Source organism: Caenorhabditis briggsae (genome assembly GCF_000004555.2).
Source record: "Caenorhabditis briggsae complete genome, chrX, whole genome shotgun sequence".
Lineage (NCBI taxonomy): Eukaryota > Metazoa > Nematoda > Chromadorea > Rhabditida > Rhabditidae > Caenorhabditis > Caenorhabditis briggsae.
Window position 1 is genome coordinate 2,209,917 of NC_013491.2, and position 22,220 is coordinate 2,232,136.

General features: G+C 37.4%; 4 protein-coding genes across 4 annotated transcripts; 3 read left to right on the plus strand and 1 right to left on the minus strand.

Moving 5' to 3' along the window:
* Window positions 1-333, plus strand: CBG16104 (the record flags this gene model as incomplete). The annotated part of the gene is made up of 1 exon (XM_002643410.1): window positions 1-333. One exon carries the CDS (start codon window positions 1-3, stop codon window positions 331-333), a length of 333 nt encoding a protein of 110 aa, XP_002643456.1.
* Window positions 334-7,942: 7,609 nt separating this feature from the next.
* CBG27448 lies at window positions 7,943-10,843 on the minus strand (the record flags this gene model as incomplete). Its single annotated transcript, XM_045238879.1, has 2 exons — window positions 7,943-8,049; window positions 10,738-10,843. The coding sequence occupies 2 exons, from the start codon at window positions 10,841-10,843 to the stop codon at window positions 7,943-7,945; spliced, it is 213 nt and encodes a 70-aa protein (XP_045099815.1).
* A 4,113-nt stretch (window positions 10,844-14,956) lies between these two features.
* On the plus strand, window positions 14,957-16,831 carry CBG27449 (the record flags this gene model as incomplete). The annotated part of the gene is made up of 3 exons (XM_045238880.1): window positions 14,957-14,974; window positions 16,369-16,529; window positions 16,828-16,831. The coding sequence occupies 3 exons, from the start codon at window positions 14,957-14,959 to the stop codon at window positions 16,829-16,831; spliced, it is 183 nt and encodes a 60-aa protein (XP_045099816.1).
* A 986-nt stretch (window positions 16,832-17,817) lies between these two features.
* CBG27450 lies at window positions 17,818-21,559 on the plus strand (the record flags this gene model as incomplete). The annotated part of the gene is made up of 3 exons (XM_045238881.1): window positions 17,818-17,831; window positions 19,088-19,356; window positions 21,378-21,559. The coding sequence occupies 3 exons, from the start codon at window positions 17,818-17,820 to the stop codon at window positions 21,557-21,559; spliced, it is 465 nt and encodes a 154-aa protein (XP_045099817.1).
* Window positions 21,560-22,220: the final 661 nt, after the last annotated feature.

The window sequence follows — 22,220 nt, forward strand, 5'->3', positions numbered from 1 at the left end:
ATGGATGGCAGACAACGAGGTTCGTTTCCATCGGACACACCCCAGCCACGTGCAAATACACGAGGCTCATCGTCAAGAAGATTCTCGGGAACGTCGTCGTTTGGAGCGAGATGGGGATCACAAATCCTGGAAGAAGCTCGTCAATCCAGAGGAACCAATTCTGCAAGAGTATATGTCCCTCATCCAAGTGCTCCAGATCTCAAAGGAGAGGATCCGGTGAAACGTCTCTTTATGGCAACCGTAATCGGAAACGTCTATTTCAACTGCACCGAATACCGAGCGTCATTAAAGTGTGAAGATGTCGTGACTTGTCTTTCGAATATATTTTTTTGATTATTCTACATTTTGAATGAATTTTTATTTCTGTACCCCCGAATTTAGGATCTTGTACCATCACTTTGTACCCCCTTGTAGCTCCGAATTGCTATGAGAAGTTCAGAATTACAGAATTCCAGAATTTTAGATTTTCAGATTTTCAGGATTCCAGAATCAGAGACTTTCAGAATTTCTGATTATCAAAATTTTAGAATTTCATAACATCAGGATTCGAGAATTTTAGAGTTACAGGGTTTCTGAATTCCGGGATTTCCGAATTAGAGATTTTCAGACCTCCTGATTATCAGAAGTTCAGGGTCTGAGTTTTTAAGAATTTATAACTGTGAGTAGTTTTGAATTTCATAACATCAGAATTTTAGAATTTCCGTTTTAAGGAATTCTAGAATCTCAGAATTTCAGAATTTCAAAAGTTACAGAACTTTCCGATTTCAGAAGTTCAGGATTTCAGGGTTACAGATTCAGAACTTCAGTTTTTAGAGTTTGAGATTCTCAGAATTATAGATTTCAGACTTCCCTGATTTCAGAAAAAAATTATTATGACTGACCTGCTGTTCAGTTCGTCGGTAGTTCAGTAAATCATTGAGCTTCATGTTGGTCTGGAATATTATAATTTTGGAACTGATTTTCGTTTTTTGAATTTCCACCTTTTTGGCCTTTTTGACGATTTTCAGAAGATATCGCGCCCATTGGTGACCGTCCGGTTGCGAAAAACATCGAGGAGATCACCTGAAATTTTGTTTTTAAATGAAGGGTAGAATTTCAGATATTCCAAATTTCAGAACTTTAAAGTTTCAGTAATTCAGTATTTCAGATTTTTCGATTTGAGATCATCAGAACTTCGAAATTTCTAAATTTCAAAATCTAAGGATTTCACAATTTCACAGAATCAGGTGTCTTTAATTTACAGTTTTTTCTCTACGTCTATCATTCCTCGTCTGTTTTCATCACGTCACGTCATAGTCTATGAGTCATATCCGCTTCTACTTCCTGCGTCTATCATTTTCACTTGATACTCTCGTTGTTTGCTATTCAGAACACGCGACCGTGGTCGTTCGCGAGTTTCAATTTTATTTTCTTCAAATGGCAGCTGGCTGAATAGCAGCCTGAATTTTTCGGGGAACTTTCCGATAAGTCCTGAATCAAAAGACTGGAAAGTTCCCATTATTTTTCTGAAAATCTACTTATTTGCTATCTGAATCTCTCAAAGACAAATCCTAAACTGAATGGATTTTGAAAGCTTTTATATTTTTCTGAAGAACTTAATTCCCACAAGAAATGGAAATCTAATGTTGGTCCATCCTCTGCCAAATTGAAAGTGGAGGAATTCCAATCAGATATCCGTCACAGAAGATCTGCTCGAACCGTGCACCTGCTGAAGAGGCGAGAAGGAGAAGGAGGAAAGCTAGGAGTGTCTAGAAGTTGGGGAATAGAAATAGGAGCAAGAAAAGAGGTTTAGGACGAAACAGAAGGTGAATCGAAAAAGAAAATGATATCTCTAAAAACCCTTTATGGCTTCACTGACCTGTTTCTGGCCTAAAAACGAAAAAGTCCACTTTTCAATCAATTTAATGTTAAAATATTCAAAATTTAGAAATGCAGGAGGACTACCAAAGAATTCTCTGAGAATACCGAATTCAATGGCACCGCTGAAGTTCCAGACTGGATGAATCTAAGCTGGCTCCACCGATGCACCATATGCTCCAGAACAATCTTCTCTAATTCATTCGTTTCATTCGAATGAAATTTTGATTTTTAAACTTTTTTTCAGAAAATTTTCAGGTCTTATTGTGTGGAGAGAGAGAAAGAGAGAGAGAGAGAGAGAGAGAGAGAGAGAGAGAGAGAGAGAGGGAGAGAGAAACTCTAATTGCAAAATTTAGGCTATCATATTGAAACGTCTTGAAAAGCCACCCAGATAAATATCAGGATCTCTAGGTGACACATTGTTCAAAATTTGAGCTTACCGGCAATGATCTTAAAGACTTCTAACCATCAAACTTCTCAGAAGTTTAATTATACCAATCTGTTCTATTCCTATGAACCCCAGTTCTTCAGATACAGTTTTCCTTGTTTTAGCACTTTCCAACACCTTCTATCGGATCTCAGTTTGCAGTTCTTCTTCGCCTCTATTATTTTCAAATTTTTTTTGGTCGCGCCACGTCTCAGAGATCGTCTAGTCGCACTCATCTAGATTCTCTGCGTCTCTCATTCTGCATAACTGTTTCTAATGAAGGACAAAAAAAACAAATCAGCCTCTCTCCATCTCGCCCGTTCTCTTTTCTCTGCATCTGGCTGCTTCTACTCAAACTCTTAGCGTCCCTCGTTTTCTCTGATACTCTCTATCCCTCACAATTAGCGATCGCGTAAATCGATTCATTGTTTCCTCTTGGCCGCTTTCTGAATTGCAGCCTTCATATTCCGGGGGACTTGCCGTCGATCCCTGTTAATGAATGGGTCCGGGAAGTTCCCCTTATTTTTGTAAAGATCTTATTCGTTATTATTCGGTTCTTCCCAGAAATCCTTCTGCTTGGATTTCGGAATGTTCCTTTTTGATTTTTCTAAATATTTACTCCCCCCCCCCTCTCCTCCTGTTTATGAAGAAGAAGGACCCCATGGATGTTGGAACTCGCCGGGATAAGCTCCGAAGATACATTCACAAAGTTCACGGAAGACCGATATATGAATATCGACTTTTCCATCCTACTTTTCCAATCTACAACCATCGCGTACCAGTACCATGCCGATCCAGACGAGATGTACCACAGCTTGCTGTAGCTGAGACGGTGTAGAACTTTTTGGACGCCTCTAGAACCCTCATGCAGAAGTCCGGAAAGTTCCATAATGAAATTGTGGCTGTCGGTGTGGAATACGGCGATTCGGTCAAGATGAGTCATGATGGCCGATGGAGAGGTCTGAGGAATGGGGATACCACAGGATACTATCAGTATGAGATCAATGAGGATCCCATCTGTCCAAAGGAGAACGCTCCTATTCAAACGAACTGGGAACACTATTCCAGTGAGTTTTTTTTTTCGTTTTGAATTTTGTTTAAAGGGGGCTCCGCCCAAAAATTTTGCATCAAATTGTTTGAAAAATTCTTTGTATTCCCCTAATATTTTAACGAAAAATTACAATAAAAAATTTTTAAAAGTTTTGTTTCTCAGACGAGTCCACGAAATGGGTGGAGAAGCCAAGGAAGAGAAGCCGTGCGAAAGTGTCGAAGGATTATTTTAATTTGTGTATTTTTTAAAAATAAATCTTTTATGGTTTTCACTTTACGGCACATATCTAATTTTTCAGAGTTATCAGAAAGAGAAAGAGAGAGAAATCTCGACTTAAATTTCTATGACTTCAGTTTCAATGCCACCATTCTAATCCCTAGGTCTCAATCGTGGAGCATTCAACATCCTACGCCGCAATTATAATCTATAAGACCCAATGTGAACTCCTAGGCCACAATTCGACTTCTAAGGCCGTCATTTAATTCTCTGGATTTACCGTATTTCCTCTGATAGAAGCCCATGGGCTTCAATTTTTAAAAATCTTTCTCAGAGAGGCCTTTTTTACAGGTGGGTTTCAATTAGAGGGGTGGGCTCCTATTTTCAATGCTTTTCATTCAAATGATTTTTTATTCAACAATAAAAAAATTGGCAATTCGGAAGTTAAGAATCCTGAAATTTTTTTTTTTTTTGGAAATTTCAAAATGTTCACTCTGCAATTCTAAATTCCAAAATTTCAAATTTATGAAGTTCTGAGATTTCAGGAGGAGCTCTGAAATTCCGGGAAAATGCTAATGTTCTAAAATCTCAAATTCTGAAATTGAGAAATTGCCAAGTGCTAAAATCACAGTTCCGGAAATTCTGGAATGTTTAATTTCTTTTACTAGAAGACCATGGGCGTTGAATAGTGGTGTGGTTTCACCATTTTTTGTAGGTTACACACTAAACTTCAAAACTACGATTAGAATTCCGCGGCAATTTCCAGAGAGAAGAGGACGCAGGCGGCACTTTGTGTTTCTAGTCACTTTTCATTTTACACCGAGCCTCTGGACGTTTCCCTGACTTTTAGCATCTTTTTCCCATTTTTCTTCTTATTTATTGCAGTTTCTGCGTCCGGCGAGGCCCCGGGGCACCCAGTTTGCAGTTGTTCTCTACGCCTATCATCTTTTGTTCAGCTTTTGCAGCGCCACGTCGATGTCTCGCGCCTCTCACTTCCCCTGAATATTTCTCTCGATACTCTCGCGTCTGTCGGTGAGAGCATACGACTTGCTTTCTCCGACGGAATCATCTTCACTTTCTTCTTCAGGCCGCTTGACTGAATAACGGCCAAAATTTCCGGGGTACTTTCCGTATAGCCCTGAATATGAATGGGCTCGGAAAGTTCCCCTTATTTTTCTGAAAATCTAGTTATTCACTATTATTCGGTTCTTTCCAGAAATCCTTCTGCGTGGATTTCGGAATGTTCCTTTTTGATTTTCCTGAGTATTCTATATTTTTCTAATATTTGAATTATTGGTGAGTGTTTTCAAGTTTTCTGGTTACTCAGAAATTTCAATATTAGAATTTCGAAAACTCAGAACTTCGGATTCTTCAAATTACAGGATGTCAGAATTTCAAAATTTCAAAGCTTAAGAATTTGAAAAGTCTCTCAAATTTTAAGAATTCTCAAAGTTCTAATGATTCAAAAAGTTCTATTCTGAAAAATTCTAAAAATTCGATGTTCTTTTTTTTCAGATATGTTAAAATGGATGGCAGACAATGAGGTTCGCTTCCATCTGACACACCCCAGCCACATGTAAATACAACCGCCTCCTCGTCGAGAAGATTCTCGGGAACGTCGTCGTTTGGAGCGAGATGGGGATCACAAATCCTGGAAGAAGCTCGTCAACCAAGAGGATCCAATTCTGCAAGAGTATATGTCTCGCATTCAAGTGCTCGAGATCTCATAGAAGAGGATCCAATGAAGCGTCTCTCTGTGGCTACAGTATTCGGAAACATCGACTTCGACTGCACAGAATACCGAGCGTAATTAAAGTTCCAAGATGTTGTAACCTGTCCTTTCAATAATGTTTTGATTATTCCAAATTTTGAATAAATTTTTATTTCTGTACCCACGAATTCAAGATTTTGTATCATCGCTTCGTACCCCCTTGTACCTCAGAGTTGCTATAGCGACCAAAATAAAAACAAGGGATGGTTCAAAACAAGAACATCTAATTTTCAGCTACAAATCGCAAAATAAAAACTCCAGAATTTGAAAATTTCAGAATTCCAAAATCTCGAATTTTTAGGATCTTAGAACTCATGAACATCGGGATTTTAGAACTGCAAAATTTCCAAACATCAGAACTCCAGAATTTTAGACCTTCAGAGCATAAAAATTAGAGAATTTCAGAGTTTCAGCATCAAAGACTTTCAGACTTTCTGATTATGAGAAGTTCAGAATTACAAAGTTTCAGAATCACAAAATTTCAGAATTTTAAAACCACAAAATTTCAGATATCTTGATTATCAGAAAACATCAGAATTCTAGAATTTTCAGAGTTTCAGAATTTCAGAATTTTAGAAATTCGGAATTTGAGAGTTTTAGAATATGTGAGTTTCACAGTTACAGAGTTTCCGGATTCCGAGATTTCAGAATTAGAAACATTCAGAATTTCTGATTATCAGAAGTTCAGAATTTCATAACAACAGAACTTCAAAACTTCCGAGTTGAATAAATTGAGAGTTTCAAAATTGTAGAATTCCAAAATTGCCGTGTTTAAGAGTTTGTGAGTTTCTAAGGTTTTCAGAATTTTAGGATTTCAAGATTTTGGAATTTTAGAATTTCAGAAAATTTTTATTATGACTGACCTGCTGTTCAGTTCGTCTGTAGTTCAGTAAACCATTGAGCTTTATGTTGTTCTGGAATTATTTAATCTTTCAAATTGATTTTTGTTTTCCGAATTCCCACCTTTTTGACGATTTTCAGGAGGAATTAAAGCGTTTATTGGTGGTAGGGACCAACACCTTCTGGTTGCGAAGAACATCGGGGATTTTACCTAAAATTTTGTTTTTGAATGAAAGGCAGAATTTCATATTTTTTGATTAGAATATCAGAATTTTGAAATTTCGTAATACTAAAATTTCACGATTTCGCAATTTCATCATTTCAAGAATTTTCATATTACATTCGCTACGTTTCTCACATGCTTTTATTGCGAAACGTCATAGTCTATGAGTCATATCCGCTTCTACTTCCTGCGTCTATCAGTTATCCTTGATACTCTTGTCATCTGCTTCTCAGAACACGCGACCTTGGTCGTTCGCGAAATTCAATTTCATTCTCTCCAGAAGGCAGCTTACTGAATGGCAGCCCTAATTTTCCGGGGAGCTTTCTGTTAAGTTTTATACATGAATGAACTCGGAAAGTTCCCCTTATTTTTTTTGAAGATCTATTTATTCACTATCTGAACCTTTCAGAAAGAAATCTTACAACTGGATGTATTTTTAAAAAATCCTATTGATTTTTCTGAATAACATTCGGTGAGTTTTTTTTGTCAATTTCTCAAATTTAGTCAACATTGCTTCCGTTTTGAGCTAGCACTGAAGCTCTACCAACTTCAAGAAGATGGAAGCATCGAACGGATGAATCAACAAAAGGTTCAATGAATTCAATGGACAAAACTCCAGAGGAGAATCCCCAAAGAATAAGTCGAGCCTGAATGAGAAGAGTACGGGTTTTCTTTTAAGTTACAAAATTTGAAAAATACAAATTTTCAAAAAATAAAGAAGCTAGCTAGTTCTTTAGAAATTATTCTAAGTATTGTCAAACATAATTTTCAAAGTCCTGGTTGGATTTAAAAAAACGAATTCGGTCCGGAAAAAAATTTCGGACTCTAAATTATAAAACCTAATATTTCAAAAATTTAGGAATACGAGCGACTCGGAATCCCCAGACAATGCCTGGTTCCATGACAGTCCATGAGATGGTTGAGGAGCCAAGAAAGGGAAGACGTGCAAAAGAGCCAAAGGATTTTTTAAATAATATTTTTTTCAAATAAAACTTTTATTGTTTTCACTGTACGGCAAATATCAAAATTTTCAGAGTTACCGCAAAAAGAGAGTTATGTAAAAAGGAAGAATGGGAGAGAGAGAGAGAGAGAGAGAGAGAGAGAGAGAGAAAGAGAGAAAGAAAGAGAGAAATCACGACTTTCATCCCTATGACTTGAGTTTCGAGGCCACCATTCAAATTCCTAGATCTCACTAGTCGAGCTTTCGGTCTCCTACGCCACGATTAGAATCCCTAGGACCCGATGTGAAGTTCTAGGCAACGATTTGAATTTCTAGACTGCCGTTTGAATATCTTGCTCACCATCTTTTGTAGGTCAAACACTAAAATTTAAAGCTACGATTAGAATTCCGCGGCACTCTGCGTCTCTAGTCACTTTTCATTTTGCACCGAACCTCTGGTCGTTTCTCTGGCTTTTAGCATCTTTTTCCCATTTTTCTTCTTATTTATTGCAGTTTCTGCGTCCGGCGAGGCCCCGGGGCACCCAGTTTGCAGTTGTTCTCTACGCCTATCATCTTTTGTTCAGCTTTTGCAGCGCCACGTCGATGTCTCGCGCCTCTCACTTCCCCTGAATATTTCTCTCGATACTCTCGCGTCTGTCGGTGAGAGCATACGACTTGCTTTCTCCGACGGAATCATCTTCACTTTCTTCTTCAGGCCGCTTGACTGAATAACGGCCAAAATTTTCCGGGGGACTTTTCGTATAGCCCTGAATATGAATGGGCTCGGAAAGTTCCCCTTATTTTTCTGAAAATCTAGTTATTCACTATTATTCGGTTCTTTCCAGAAAGCCTTCTGCATGGATTTCGGAATGTTCCTTTTTGATTTTTCTGAGTATTCTTTATTTTTTTAAATATTTGAATTATTGGTGAGTGTTTTTAAGTTTTCTGGTTACTCAGAAATTTCAATATTAGAATTTCGAAAACTCAGAACTTCAGATTTTCCAAATTACAGAATGTCAGAATTTCAAAATTTCAAAGCTTAAGAATTTGAAAAGTCTCTCAAATTTTAAGAATTCTCAAAATTCTAATAACTCCAAATTTCACATTCCAAAATTCAATATTCTTTTTTTCAGATAGGTTTAAATGGATGGCCGATAATGAGGTTGCTCCGTCGGACACACCCCAGTCACCTTTAAGTACACCTGCCAGCTCGTCGAGAAGATTCTCGGGAACGTCGTCGTTTGGAGCGAGATGGGGATCACAAGTCCTGGAAGAAGCTCGTCAATCCAGCGGAACCAACCTTGCTGCTTGGCGTCGATGTGTCTCATCTCAGTGCTCGAGATCTCAAAGGAGCGGATCCAGTGAAACATCTCTCTATGGCTACAGTAGTCGGAAATATCGACTTCGACTGCACGGAATACCGAGCCTCATTGAAGCTTCAAGACGTCACAAAAGAGAGAATCGTCAGATTCGAAGAACGAATCAACAAGCGAATTGGAGAATCCGTACAATTTAATGGAATCCTACCAGCTGATATAGTAATATACAGAGATGGCTTCTCTTTTCATTATTTTCTGATTATTCTACATTTCGAATAAATTTTTATTTCTGTACCCCCGAATTTGAGAATTTGTACCATCAATTCGTACCCCTTATACATGAACATGGGAATTTCAAAATTTCGAAATTTCAAAACATCAGAGCTTCAGAATTTTAGACCTTCCGAGTATGAGAATTACAGAATTCGAAAGTTTCAGAGTTAGAAACTTTTGAAACTTCTGATTATCAGAAGTTCTGATTTTCATAACACCAAAACTTCAGAACTTCAGAATTTTAGTTCCCGGATTTGAGTGTGAAAGAATTTCAAAATTAGAGACTGTTAGAACTCCAGAATTTGAAAGTTTCTGAATTCCAAAATATCGAATTCTTAGAATCTCAAAACCTATGAACATCAGGATTTCAGAATTTCGTAATGTCAAAACATCAGTACTTCGGAATTTTAAAATTCACAGAATTTCAAAATTTCAGCATCAAAGACTTTTAGAATTTCTGATTATGAGAAGTTCAGAATTTCTGAATTTCTGAAAATTAGTTTTAGAACTTTGTGATTTGATATTTTCCTATTCCAGAATTTCGGGTTTTCAGTATCTCGGGATTTCAACACTTCAGGATTTCAGAATTACAGAATTTCAGAATTTCAAAATCTCAGAATATCAGAATTTCAGAATTTCAGAATTTGAAAGTTTCAAAACATCAGAACTTTTGAATTTGAGAATTCCAGAGTTTGAGAATCACAGAATTTCAGAATTTCAGAAAATCAGTTTCAGAACTTTGGGAGTTGATATTTTCCGATTTCAGAATCTCGGGTTTTCAGTATCTCGGGATTTCAACACTTCAGGATTTCAAAATTTCAGAATTTCAAAATTTCTGAGCTTCGAAGCTACAGAACTTTCCGACTTCCGGAATTTGTGATTTCAGAATTTTAGGATTTCGGGGTTTCAAGATTTCAGAACTTTAGATTCTCAGATTTTCAGAGTTTCAGTTTTCAGATATTCAAAATTTTAGAAGTTTAGGTTTCAGACTTTCCGAATTTCAGAAAATTTTAATAAAGACTCACCTTCTGCTTAGTTTATAAGTAGTTCAGTCCCCCGCCGTGCTTCATGTTCCTCTGGAAAAGTTTTAAGTTTTGAAACAGCATTTTGTATATCGAATTCTCACCTTATTGACAATATTTTAGAAATTTTGTGCTCAATGATGACCGTCTGGGTGGAACGAACGTCGAGGAGATGATCTGGAACATTGTTCTTGGATAAATTTCCGTATTTCAGAGTTTCAGGAGCTCAGAGCTTCAAAATTCAAACTTAAATTTCAGAATAACAGAACTTCGAAATTCATATCATAATTTCCCGATTTTCTCTACTTCTATCATTTAAAAATTGCTTACATCGCGCTACGTCACAGTCATATTCACTTCGACTTTTTGTGTCTATCATTTTCTTTTGATACTCTCGTTGTCTGCTGTTCAGCACACAAGACCTTGGTCGTTTGCAAAATTCAATTTCATAATTTTCAAATGGCAGCTTTCTGAATGGCAGCCTCAAATTTCCGGGGGACTTTCTGTTAAGTTATTCAAATGAACGGACTCGGAAAGTTCTTATTATTTTTCTAAGAATCTACAGATTTGTTATATCAACATTTTAAAACGAATCCTACAACTGCGTGGATTTTGAAAGACTATCTATTTTCCTAATATTCGAACTAGCATAAGACGAATTGGAAGGTGAGTTGAAAAAATTATAGCTCCAAAAAACCTTCAATGATTAATCTACTTGTTTCTGATTTGAAAATTTCCAGTTCACAACGAATAGCAAGATGATAGATCAATAATTTAGAGTTGCAGAACACATTGAACCAATGAATATTGCGAGAATAACCCATTCAATGGCATCATTGAAGCTTCGGACTGGATGTTGAAAGTTGAAGATGAGTTCAGCGTTCCAGACTCTAATCCAGTACATCCGAATCCGATTAATTTTTGAATTTATAATTTTCTTGAAATAAAATGTTGATTTGTAAACTTCATCTTCCTTATATATAAAACGCTAGTCGTGTCTGTTGGTCCCGACGTCAGTCTGTCCAGTTTTGGGATTTTACGGGAAAGTTTGGCCGCCACCGAAAAATCAACTGTGGCCTTGTCACCATCATTAGGTGAATGTCTTAATTAACTAAAGAATAAAAAATGAAAGTGAGAATTGAACGGAATTGATAAAAATTTTTTTATTCTTTAGGTAATGAAAGCATTCTTCTGATGATGGCGACAGGCCGAAACGTCGAGACTCAATAAACCGTTTTCCCACCAATCTGGTCATCAAGAAGATAACTTCACACTCCTAAGAGAAGAAGAGAGCCTAAAATTCAACATTTTTCTGTCGCATTGGGTTCATTGCTTGTTCTATTCTTTTGCAACATCTGGATCCTTCTATTTTGTCTGGCCAGTCAACAAAGATATATTGTCTTTTTGAACTGCTCTACACTACAAACACCTGAAGTATTTTTTTTAAAGTTACGTCTCTCTTCTTCTCTGGTCCACATTGTCGCTGTTTTTTCTCTCCCCCACCCTTTTCAATCTGTCTTCTTTCATCCCTCGGCATATGTGTTCGGCGCCGCCTCGGTTCCCCGTTTGCAGTTCTTCTCTACGTCTATCAGTTTAAAAAAACCTCAGTCGCGCCACGTCTCAGTTTTCCTCTCTTTCTCTAAAATCTCTTTTCATCTTCTTCCTACTGGTCTCCTTCCTCCGCTGCTTCACTTTTCCCCTCAACAATGACAGCCATCTGAATTTCGGCAGTCTTCTGATCTTTTTTTTGATTTTCCTGATTCTCATATTCTCTGTATTCCTATAATTTTTCAGCGAATTTTTTAAAATGAATGGAAGTTGAAAAGTTATATTATTTTTCTGATTTTTACAAATAGGCGAGTTTTTTTTCAAAATTAAAAATTTTATCCTCCATTTTGCAGACGCCAAAAAAAATTCATCAGAATGCAACTATGCATATTATTGGAGAAAGAAGTCCGATTGCAACTATGAAATCTTCAAAATGGTGAGATAATTCAATTCTTGAAAAAAGAATAAATCTTAAATTTACACAATTGTTTTTACAGTTAAATTTTTTTTCGAAATTTACTCAAAATACTTCCATGTTTTCAGAAAATGAATGAAATAGTTGGATGATGAATGAGAAGCTACTCTCCACTGGTCGAAATGAGGACCCAATCGGCAGCAAAAACAGCATGATACACTGTGAGTAAAAAAACTAGAACGGGGAGAAATAGATAGGATCCCTAGTTTTCAATTCATCACAACTGGAATCAATTCATCGAAATACTAGTTGAACTTGAAGAAAGTATTTGAAAGTATTAGCTTTCTCTTATAAAGATATCTTTGGCCCTCTTTGGCCCTAATCATTTCAAAATTGCAGACCGAAAAATGTGTGCTCCGAGAAGAAGCAAGAAAAGCGTATGCGCAGAAAAGCAAGAGAGAAAACTAATTGTTCTGTATCGGAGATTTGTAAAATAAATGTTATGCTTAAATAAAAATTTTCATGGATTTGTTTTAACCAGAATTTGCACACAGAAAGAAAATGAGTGAGAGAGAGAGAGAGAGCAGATTTGAATTCCTATGACTATCGCTTTGAATTCTGAGACCGTCATTTGATTCTCTGGATGACTTTTTACCGCATTCCCTTTAATAAAAGCCCGTGGGCTTCTATTTTTCAGGTGAGCTTCAATTAGAAGGTGGGGTTCTATTTTTCAATTTTGAAATAATTGTTAATTCGAAAACTTGCAAATTTGGAAGTAAGGAATTCTGAAATTCAGTGTTCTGTAAAATTAGAAATTTTCATTGTGCCATTCTAAATTCCAAACTTTCGATTTCAAGAAGTTCTGAGATTTTCTAAGTTCAGAGGGAAATTCAATTCTCCTAAACTATTCCTATGAACCCGCTCCTTCAAACACAGTCTCTCTTATTTTGGCACTTTTCAGCATATTCTTGAAGGTCTCGCCCCCCCCCCCCCCCCACCAAGCTTGCTGTGCTTCTCTACATCTATCATATTAGATCTGACTTTGTCGCGCTACGTCTCAGTTTTCTTCTTATCACATCTGCCTAGATTCCCTTTGTCTGCCATTTCCGATAGGTTTTATAAATCAATGACTCGAAGAGACAAAAAAAACCCTAGTTCAATTTCATCATTTCATCCGTTATATTGTTCTACTGCGTCTGGCTGCTTTGACTCATACTCTATGCGTCATTCGGAATTGTCTATTTCTCACAAGGGAAGTGTTTTCAGAGGGGCGTTGAGAATTAGATCAAAATTTGTACAAAAGTACTTTCGAACATGCTGAATACGATTTCAGCAATATCTCGGTCATAACCCTAATAGTAACAAAAATATGGGCTCTCAAAGTGTTTTCAGTACTAAATTTTGACCCAAAACGTGCATTTTTCGAGCTTTAAAACTCTTTTTTTCAGGATTTTTTCAAGCGGGAAACTCTTTTTTGATCATTTCTCTATCATCTCATGGGGTACCCCACACTTTAAAAGTGATTTTTTGAGAAATTTTTTTGAAAGCGCAAAAAAGTCTTTCAAACATTCAGAAATGATAGAAACATCATTTTCATAGAATTTGGCAGCTCAATTTCGTCTGTGAGCCCTAATAATTCCCAAAATCTGATAATTGCAAGAAATTTGAAAAACTGTAATTTCTCAAATATTGCACAAAATCGCACAGAATACACAGAAATATGTAAAGATCATTTGGGTGATCGATTTGGTAGTGTTCCACTCAAAAAAGAGCAAGACGGAGCAATTCCGAGAGTCGAAAGTTTTGTTTTTGGGCGATAGGACAAGTCGAAAAAACAATATTTCAAAATTTCTTCAAAATTTCAAACGCCTTCTTTTTCACTTTGAAAACGTCGGGAATTCATTAAATAAGTATAATATGTTATTCAGGGGACCAAAATGGATATCGAAAATTCGTCTCGAAAAAAACAAAAAAAAAAGATTTACCACAGTGGGGTTCGAACCACCATAGTCACTCCTAATGAGTCTCCCTCTTGCCACAACACCACACAACCGATATTTTCCTCTGGCGCGGAGTGCGTATAGGAGAGAGGGGCGTAGTGGAGTGAGGGAGGGGGCGAAATCGGTATAAAAATTTTCAGACGAAGATTTTCAGCTTGTTGATGATACTATGAACTAGATTTTTTCGTCATCGTGTTACGGATATCTTAAACTATCAGTACTGAAATTTTTAGAAAATTCTCAACGCCCCTCTGAAAACACTTCCCTTGTCAGAACAAGCGATCGAATCAATATCATTCTCCTCCTGGCACAATTTTACAATTACAATACCGCGAAACCACAAACGAAGAGAGCAAAAAAAGGAGGTCACCAGACGGTACGGGACAAATGATATCTGACAGGGAGAGAAGGAGGAGACCGGCGAGAGAGTGAGAAAAAGAGGGAGGGATCATGATACGCACGCGTAAGATGGAATTACGGAGGGGGAGAGCAAGATCGAATGCACATTGCCTAGGTTTGTTACACCGTCGATATGAATTCTCGGGGTCAAATCTCTAAGAGACACACCAACTGATCAACAGTCAGTGGTCAGATCAATAGGGGAGAGAAACACTGGGACGGGACCACATTGCGCAGGTAGAACCCTAGAACCACAGTGTAACAGAAGACAAAACAGTTTTGAATTTGAATTATCCCGCCTCGGTCTCTCTCTTTCTCTCACGTGTTGCGGGACTGTTATCGATTTTCTCATCGCGGCGCCCTTTCTGTCTGCGTCTCCGGCCATTTATATCTATAGTGCTAGATTTTTTTTTGAGAATCCACATCATATTCAAACAAATGGCTGATACCTGATTCTTTCGGCCTCTCGGAGATGTCCAACACCCTTGATTTTTCTGATTATTTTATTATCTAACCCGCTGATTATTACGAAATGAATTTGAAAATGGTGAGTTTTCTATGTGTATCAAGTTTGACAGGATATTGACCTAAAAACAAAGCCAATATACTGATTGAGAATCGAGAATCTTTGATTTTACTCTAGTATTTCTTAGAGATGAAGATGAAAAAGAAGGTATTCAAATCTATTCATTTGAATTAAAATTCTTTGAAAATTCTCCAAGTTTCTAATCTGAAAATTTATCCATAATTTTTTTTTCAGAAAAAAAGCAGAAGCTCAACTCTATGTATGGAATTGGAACAACTGAATTGGAACAATGTATGGAACAACTGTATGGAATTCTGGAATGTTCGAAAAAGAAGAAAAACGATGCAACGGAAGATTCCAGAATAAGAAGATAATCCTTCTCGTCTTCGCCGTCGAAATGTTTTTTGTTTCATTTTCGATTTCTCAAATTTATATTTTTGAATATATGAACTTTTAATTTTTTTTTTCTGTGAAATGCGCTTCAAAAAAATCAGGATCTTCAAATTCTGAGCAAGCTAAAAGAAGAGAGAGAGAGAGAGAGAGAGAGAGAGAGAGAGAGAGAGAGAGAAAGAGAGAGAGAAAGAAAACGAAAGTCTCGCCAAATGAGTTTTCTAGGCCACCAACCTTTTGGTCTAGAAATGAACTACACTTCAACTGGTCGATTTTCAAAGTAAGTTAAACACGGTGGCCTAGAAAACTTAATTTGTTAAAATCATTCCGCCATGTTGAGCTTCATATTCTCTAGAAAACATTTTAGGTCGTTTTTAAGGCATTTTAGCATGATGGCCTAACATTCGCAAGTTGAGTTTTCCAGGCAAACAATTTTTTAGACCTAGAAATAGTCTAATATTCCTCTTTTCTGTTTTCTAGGCAATTTCCACATGTTGGCCTAACTTATTGCTAATTGAAATTTCTAGACCCCTGTAGTGAATTGCAAGAAACAGACGGACAAGACAGCGCAATCTGCATCTCTCTTTTTTCTATTTAAAACTGTAACTCTGGTTGTTTCCCTAGATTTTTGCATTGCTGACTCATCACTCTTTCTCTGCGTCTCTCATGTTTTTCCATTCGAAACCGTATCTCTGGTTGTTTTTCTTGAAATTTGCATCATGACTCATCACTCTTTCTCTGCATCTCCTCTTCTCTGCATTCGTTCAATGTCTGGCGCCACTCATGACCATTCTATTTAGCGACGGCTGAGGTCGCATGTATTTCATGCTTCAGTAGCTTCCTATGACGACTTCACTGAAAAGACGTCTAACTATTCAGGAACTTTTCGGACATCCTACTGAATGGGAGTCGTAAAGTTTCTGTTTTGATTTTTCTAAAAATTATTTCATTATTTATTTGGCTATTTATTTCTCATCTCAAAGTGTATTAAAAAAAAGGTGAGCATTGCATTTTTCCCAAATTTTACAGTGAGTTGACCAAGACACCGTCTCAATCGACTATTGTGAATAGATATAGCTTTATCCTAGTAACCAAATTTGCAACTTTTTTTTCCATTTTCAGTATAAAATTTAAAAAAAGGTAATTTTCAGCTTTCTCTTCAAAGAAGGTGGAGGAAGCAATCGACCAAACAATTAAAGGATATAGCTCCAGTATCTGCTAAGCAATTCCATCAGATTGTCATCAGCCAAGGAGGAGAATCACAGGAGAATATCATGCCAAGAACAGGACTGCAATTGATGTTGCACAAAGTGTAAGCAAATAATTATCTGATGCAGGAGTTCAATTTTTGGTTTAGGCATTTGTCGGAAAACGGCTTCCAGTTGACCAACATCCGTTTGATTCAAAATGGAAAGATATTATGCTGGGATGCTGGTCTCTCATTCCAGAGCACCGTCCGACCTTCCATGAACTCGAAAAGATGAACGAATGCTAGAAAATTTTTAGAGTTCAAATGCGCTGAGTTAGTTTTATCCGTTAACTTGCAAAATCAAAATCTCGTTTATAGATTGGAAGTTCTCAAAAGAAAAAAAGAGGTGAATGATGGAAAGCTAATCCCTCTCAAGACGGCTCGAGGCAGTAAAGGAAGGTTCATGCGCACTGTTTTCGGCACAAATAAATATGAAAAACTTTTCTGACTTGTCTTCTATCAAAATATTGATTAAAACTTCCTCGTCCGCCTTTTTTCACATCTTCATAATAATAAAATATTTATTCTAATTTTGATTTGGAGACAACACAGTTGGAGACATACCTCCATAAAAGATATAAAAACGCTACAGTAAGTGATAAAAATAAAGATAAAATGTCCAGATTATAGAATTCAATAACTCCCATATCTTGAACATTCTGAGGCAACTCTGGCAGATTTCCGAACTTTGCAGCCATTTCAGCATGCTTAATCATTAGTTCTCGACCCGACATCGATTGCTTCTTTGAAACATTTGCCTAACATTTGCCAAAACATTGACTTGTGTACATGGTGGCCTAACTTTTGACAATTAAGATTTCTAGACTCTCATGATGAATAGCAAGAAACAGACACACACGACAACTCACTCTGCGTCTCTCTTTTTCTCTATTCAAAACTGTATCTTTAGTTGTTTTTCTAGAAATTTGCAACATGACTCATCACTCTTTTTTTTCGTCTCCTCTTCTCTGCGCTGGTTTGATGTCTGGCGCCATTCATAACCATTCTATTTAGCGACGACTGAGGTCTGATGTTTATTGGTCCTTAGTTTTAGCTCAAAATGACGACTTAACTAGAAAGACGTCTAACTATTCAGGTACTTTTTGGACATCCTACTGAATGGAAGTCCGAAAGTTTTTTTTTTAAATTTTTCTAAAAATTATTCTATCTTCTATCTATTCTTTGGCTACTAATTTTCCATCTTAATGAAATTTGGAAGAGGTGAGTAGTTCATTTTTCCCAAATTTTACAGTAATCTGACCAAAAACCGTCTCAATCAACTATTGTTAATAGATATCGTCTTATCCTAATAACAAAAATTTGCGGTTTCTTTCTTTCATTTTCAGTAAAAATGAACTTAAAAATGTAATTTTCAGCTTTCGCTTTAACTGCCATTCAATGAGAACCCACACGAAGGAAATAGAGCGGAATTGAGAAGCTTCCAGAAGAACGAGAAGAACGACGAAGGAGATTTTCAAGCACTTGAAGTGAAACAAGATAACAATTTTGGAAAATTGAGAAGATCGACGAAAAGAGACAGAAAAGGAAAGTCAAGGAAGGAGTCGGCCGAACGATTGAAGGATTCATAGCTCCAGTATTTGCTGAGCAATCCCAGCAAAATGTCATCGGCCAAGGAGGTCAGTGTTTCTCTAGAGTAGTGTGTATATGGCTTGTATGAGCATAAGAGAACCAGTTTTCGGCCTTACAGAAAAAAAAACTAATTACAAATAATCAAACATAATTTCAGAATCCATCCACAGACTGCGCACGAGGAGTCATACGATTGAAATTTATAATTAAATGTTTTGTCCATAATTTTCAGTGTATCATTTTTTCTATTTTGTTTTGGAAAATATGAACGTTATAATTGTAACTGTGTAATTTTAACACAACAAAATTTTCAGGATGGTTTCAAAAACCTAAAAAGGCGTACAGTTTCGTGATACGCAAGTGTCTTCTGCCTCTTTGCCTGAATATCGAAAACACACTTCTTGCAGTCTTATCATCAAAAACTACTTGGCCGATTAGAACCTTTTCCCTTTTTTCCTTCTCAGCCTTGTCTCTCTTTTTTCCAGAAACACAAGTATTTCGAAATAAGATTGTTGGAAGCAGGCTTGTTATTGTCTCTGCCCCCTATGTGTTCGTATTCAAAATAAGATGGCTGGTAGAAGCAGGCTTGATATTGATTTTTCACACCGCCCCGCCCACCAGCAGCCTTTCCACTCTCTTTCTCTCCGTCTGCGTCTCCAACTATATAACCAACTGTTTTCCCGGCATTCCACATCAAATGCATTGAAATGGCGGGTATCTGATTTTTTCCTGCCTCTTGGAAGGTTTCCAGATAAAATCCTGATTATGAATGGATTCTGGAAATCTTCCTTTGATTTTTTCTAAATATTATATTAATTATCCACTATTTATTCAACTATTTGTTGCGAAAGAAGCCGAATAAGGTGAGTATTGATTTTTTTTCAATTTTGACTGAAAGTTGGTTAAAGCTTAAGTCATAACTTTGATAGTGTCTTATTCTAAATCAAATTTATCAATTTTCGAGACGGAATTTATCAAATTTCGAGATTTTTTTTAATTTTAGACAAATACTGGACAAAATCAATTTTCAGTTTTCGCCTCAACTTTCTAGTGAAGGAACTGGAGAAAGGAAGAAAAGTTGGAGGATTTGGCGAAGGATTTGGCCAAGGAAGCACAAGGAAGATGGAAGAAGCCAAACAAGCAGCACATAGAAGATTTCGAATCCTTAAAGGAACAGAAGTGTGCGGAAGAAATTATGGCGTTCGAGGAATCGAGAAGATGAAAGTTGAGGGAGAGATTCTCGATGTCGACGGCGAAATTAAAAGAAGACGGAACGGAATGTACCAAAAATTGGAGAAAGGTAAGAAAATAATGAAAAGATGAAACTAAAAAATGATGAAGCTCTTAAAAAGATTATTGTGACTGGCGCCTTCGGAATATACATAAGTAGACTGAATTATAAGCCTAGTGATTCTCAAGACTACCTATAACTAGGTTTAAGACCAGTTCTTGGCATAGTTCTGACCTGACTATCTAGAGCTAACTAGAATTAATCAAGTTCATAATTTCAGAATTCGTGAACGAGAGAAAACGTCTTGGGAAAATTGCCTGGAAGAGCACAGCCTGATAATTTTTAAATGCTTTATTTGTGCTTGAATTCTCAAATTGTAATTAGTTTTTGAAAATATGAACTTGTTGTATTTATTTTTTTTTGAACGCAAATCAAAAGTTTCAGGGATTTTTAGAGAACCTAAACAACAAAGGCTTTGTTAACAGAAGAAGTCAAATCCCTGGCTAAAGACATATACTAGTGGGGGACACACACCTACCGGTCAACACCCATTAGACAGCTAAAACGGATTATGCGTTGTTTTCTGAATGGGAAGTGAAAACTCACTTAAAATATCTGGGCTTTGGTTCTGGAACGGCAGTTCTCATCGACACAATCATCTCATCCCCAACAGCAAGGATGGCTCTCAGATGGAACTGAGAATCCTTTAGAGTCGACAACCTTTGTGAAGATTTTATTCTCCTCGAGTTGAGCACGGAAGTTCAAAAGAGATAACTTCTACATCCTCCAAAAGCGGGTCAGCAGTCCCTTCTACAAAATTGTGAATGATTGAACAACGCCGATTTCACTGATAAGAATACCTTGAAATTCGCAGGAAATTGACCTTCTCCTCCAGCATCCAGCATATGAAGTCCATCGTTGGGTTTCCAATGTTCAGAATGATTCCATTGACAGGTCAGAGATCCATTTGGAACAATTTTCATGACCTCGATGATGTGATTCTTCATCCTTGTAATCATATCGACCTGGTTGTGCTTCTCCTTGATCTGCTGCTGAACATTCTTCGAGGAGAAAAGGATATCTTCTTCCTGTTCGCAGTGGACATCTGAACGATCATTGGCTTCCGACGAGCCTTGGGCACAGTCTGAAAAACAATTATGTTCACCACTATGTGACTTTGAATTCAAAAAAGACCCCAGCCCATCTGTGAAATGTGTGTCGAGATAGTTAAAATAAATCAAAGCTTACCTCTTGATGATTTAAGCGGAACATCAAATCCAGCATCTCGTACGAGGTATAGTTTTTGCGCCGTTCCAGAACGTTTCTCGGCGGCGAAGTCGTCAGTGGCAAACACTAAACCATCTCGGATATTGCAGCCGGCTTTAGTCACGACGTTCGCTGTACACAAAACAGTAGTTGGAATTCCAGGTAGCGGGAGTGAGCTTTTTCGGTGAGCAAGAGAGACGGCAGGCTTCTCTCCATCCTTCTTTTGGTTGTTGTGGTGCACTCGAGCGACGGCTGCTCTGAAAATCATCGTATTGCTGGTCAAAAATCGGAATGAATGAAACTCACATTTTCAGCGCTGTAGAAACACAAAAAGCAGACTTTGCGCTCTCTTCGTGGTCCGACGTCATTCAGTTGAAGGTCCGAACGCATCCTAACCATCCAATGCAACCGTCTTGTTGTGAAGTAGCTGAAAATTTCTTATTTAGTTAAATTTTTCCGATATTTAAAATGTCTTACTTCATATTGAAATGTGCTAGAGCATCGACATTACTTCCTCGTGATGTCATAATCCACACAAACGCTTTGAGCATTCAAACAAATCGTGTCCGAACCAATCGATAGAAAAGACTTCGTGAATAAAACTAGACCTTTGAGCTCACTTACCTTCTCAGATTGATTTTTGGATTTTTCAAACAAATTTGGGTTTTTAACTGTTAATCAAGTGAAGATTTTGAGGACTAATTGACAATTTTTAAATTCTATTGATGAAATACGACGTGCTCGACTGTTCCTCCCAGATGTGTATAACATTGGGTCAGTAACAGGAGCCAAACGATGTTTTCGAATTCTGGTATTTCAACGAGTTCAAAATAGATTTCAAAGAAAACCTGAATTGCGAAATAATAGACACCGCGAAACCACAAACGAAGAGAGCAGAAGAGAGGTCACCAGACTGTACGAGGCAAATGATATCCGACAGGGAGAGAAGGTGGAAACCGGCGAGACAGTGAGAAAAAGGTGGAGGGACCATAACACGCGTGTGTAAGTTGGAATCACGGAGGGGGAGAGCGAGAGCACATTGCCGAGGTCTGTTACGCCCTCGATTCAAGTTCTAGGGGTCATCTCTGAGTCAGAACGTCTGCCGACGACAGACAGACCAACCGAACAACAGGCGGTGGTCCGTAGATGAGGAACTCTTTTCCTTACTATTAGACTATCTTTGCACACGGGTGGAGGCAGAAGACGACCTGTTATCGATTTTCACCTCCCGGCGCCCACCAACCATCCCTTCATCGCCTACCCTCTGTGTCTGCGTGTATATTCATTTATACAGTGCGCGTCCACGGCCTCGCAAACTGTTGGGTTTTGAGCAAATGCGCTCTATGAAATATGACGCGAAACTTTCATTTTTGAATCAAATTGGCTGCGCAGCACGTGCGACTTGATAAAAATTCGGTACAGAGCAAAACGGAAAACAGCGGAACATCAAGAGAGCCGAAGTTTTCTTTTTTCGCTTTTTGGATCCTTGGGCAATAATCCGAGATCAAAATTCAATATGAATTGGTCGGATTAACAACCAAAATTTTTTGAAATTCAAATTAACAACAACTTGTAAATTTATAGATTAAAATTAGGATCAACTTTGAATTTGAAGGAAAAAAGTGGTGTCAAGGGTATATGAAGCCGGGTGGTGCAAAGTTTAAAAA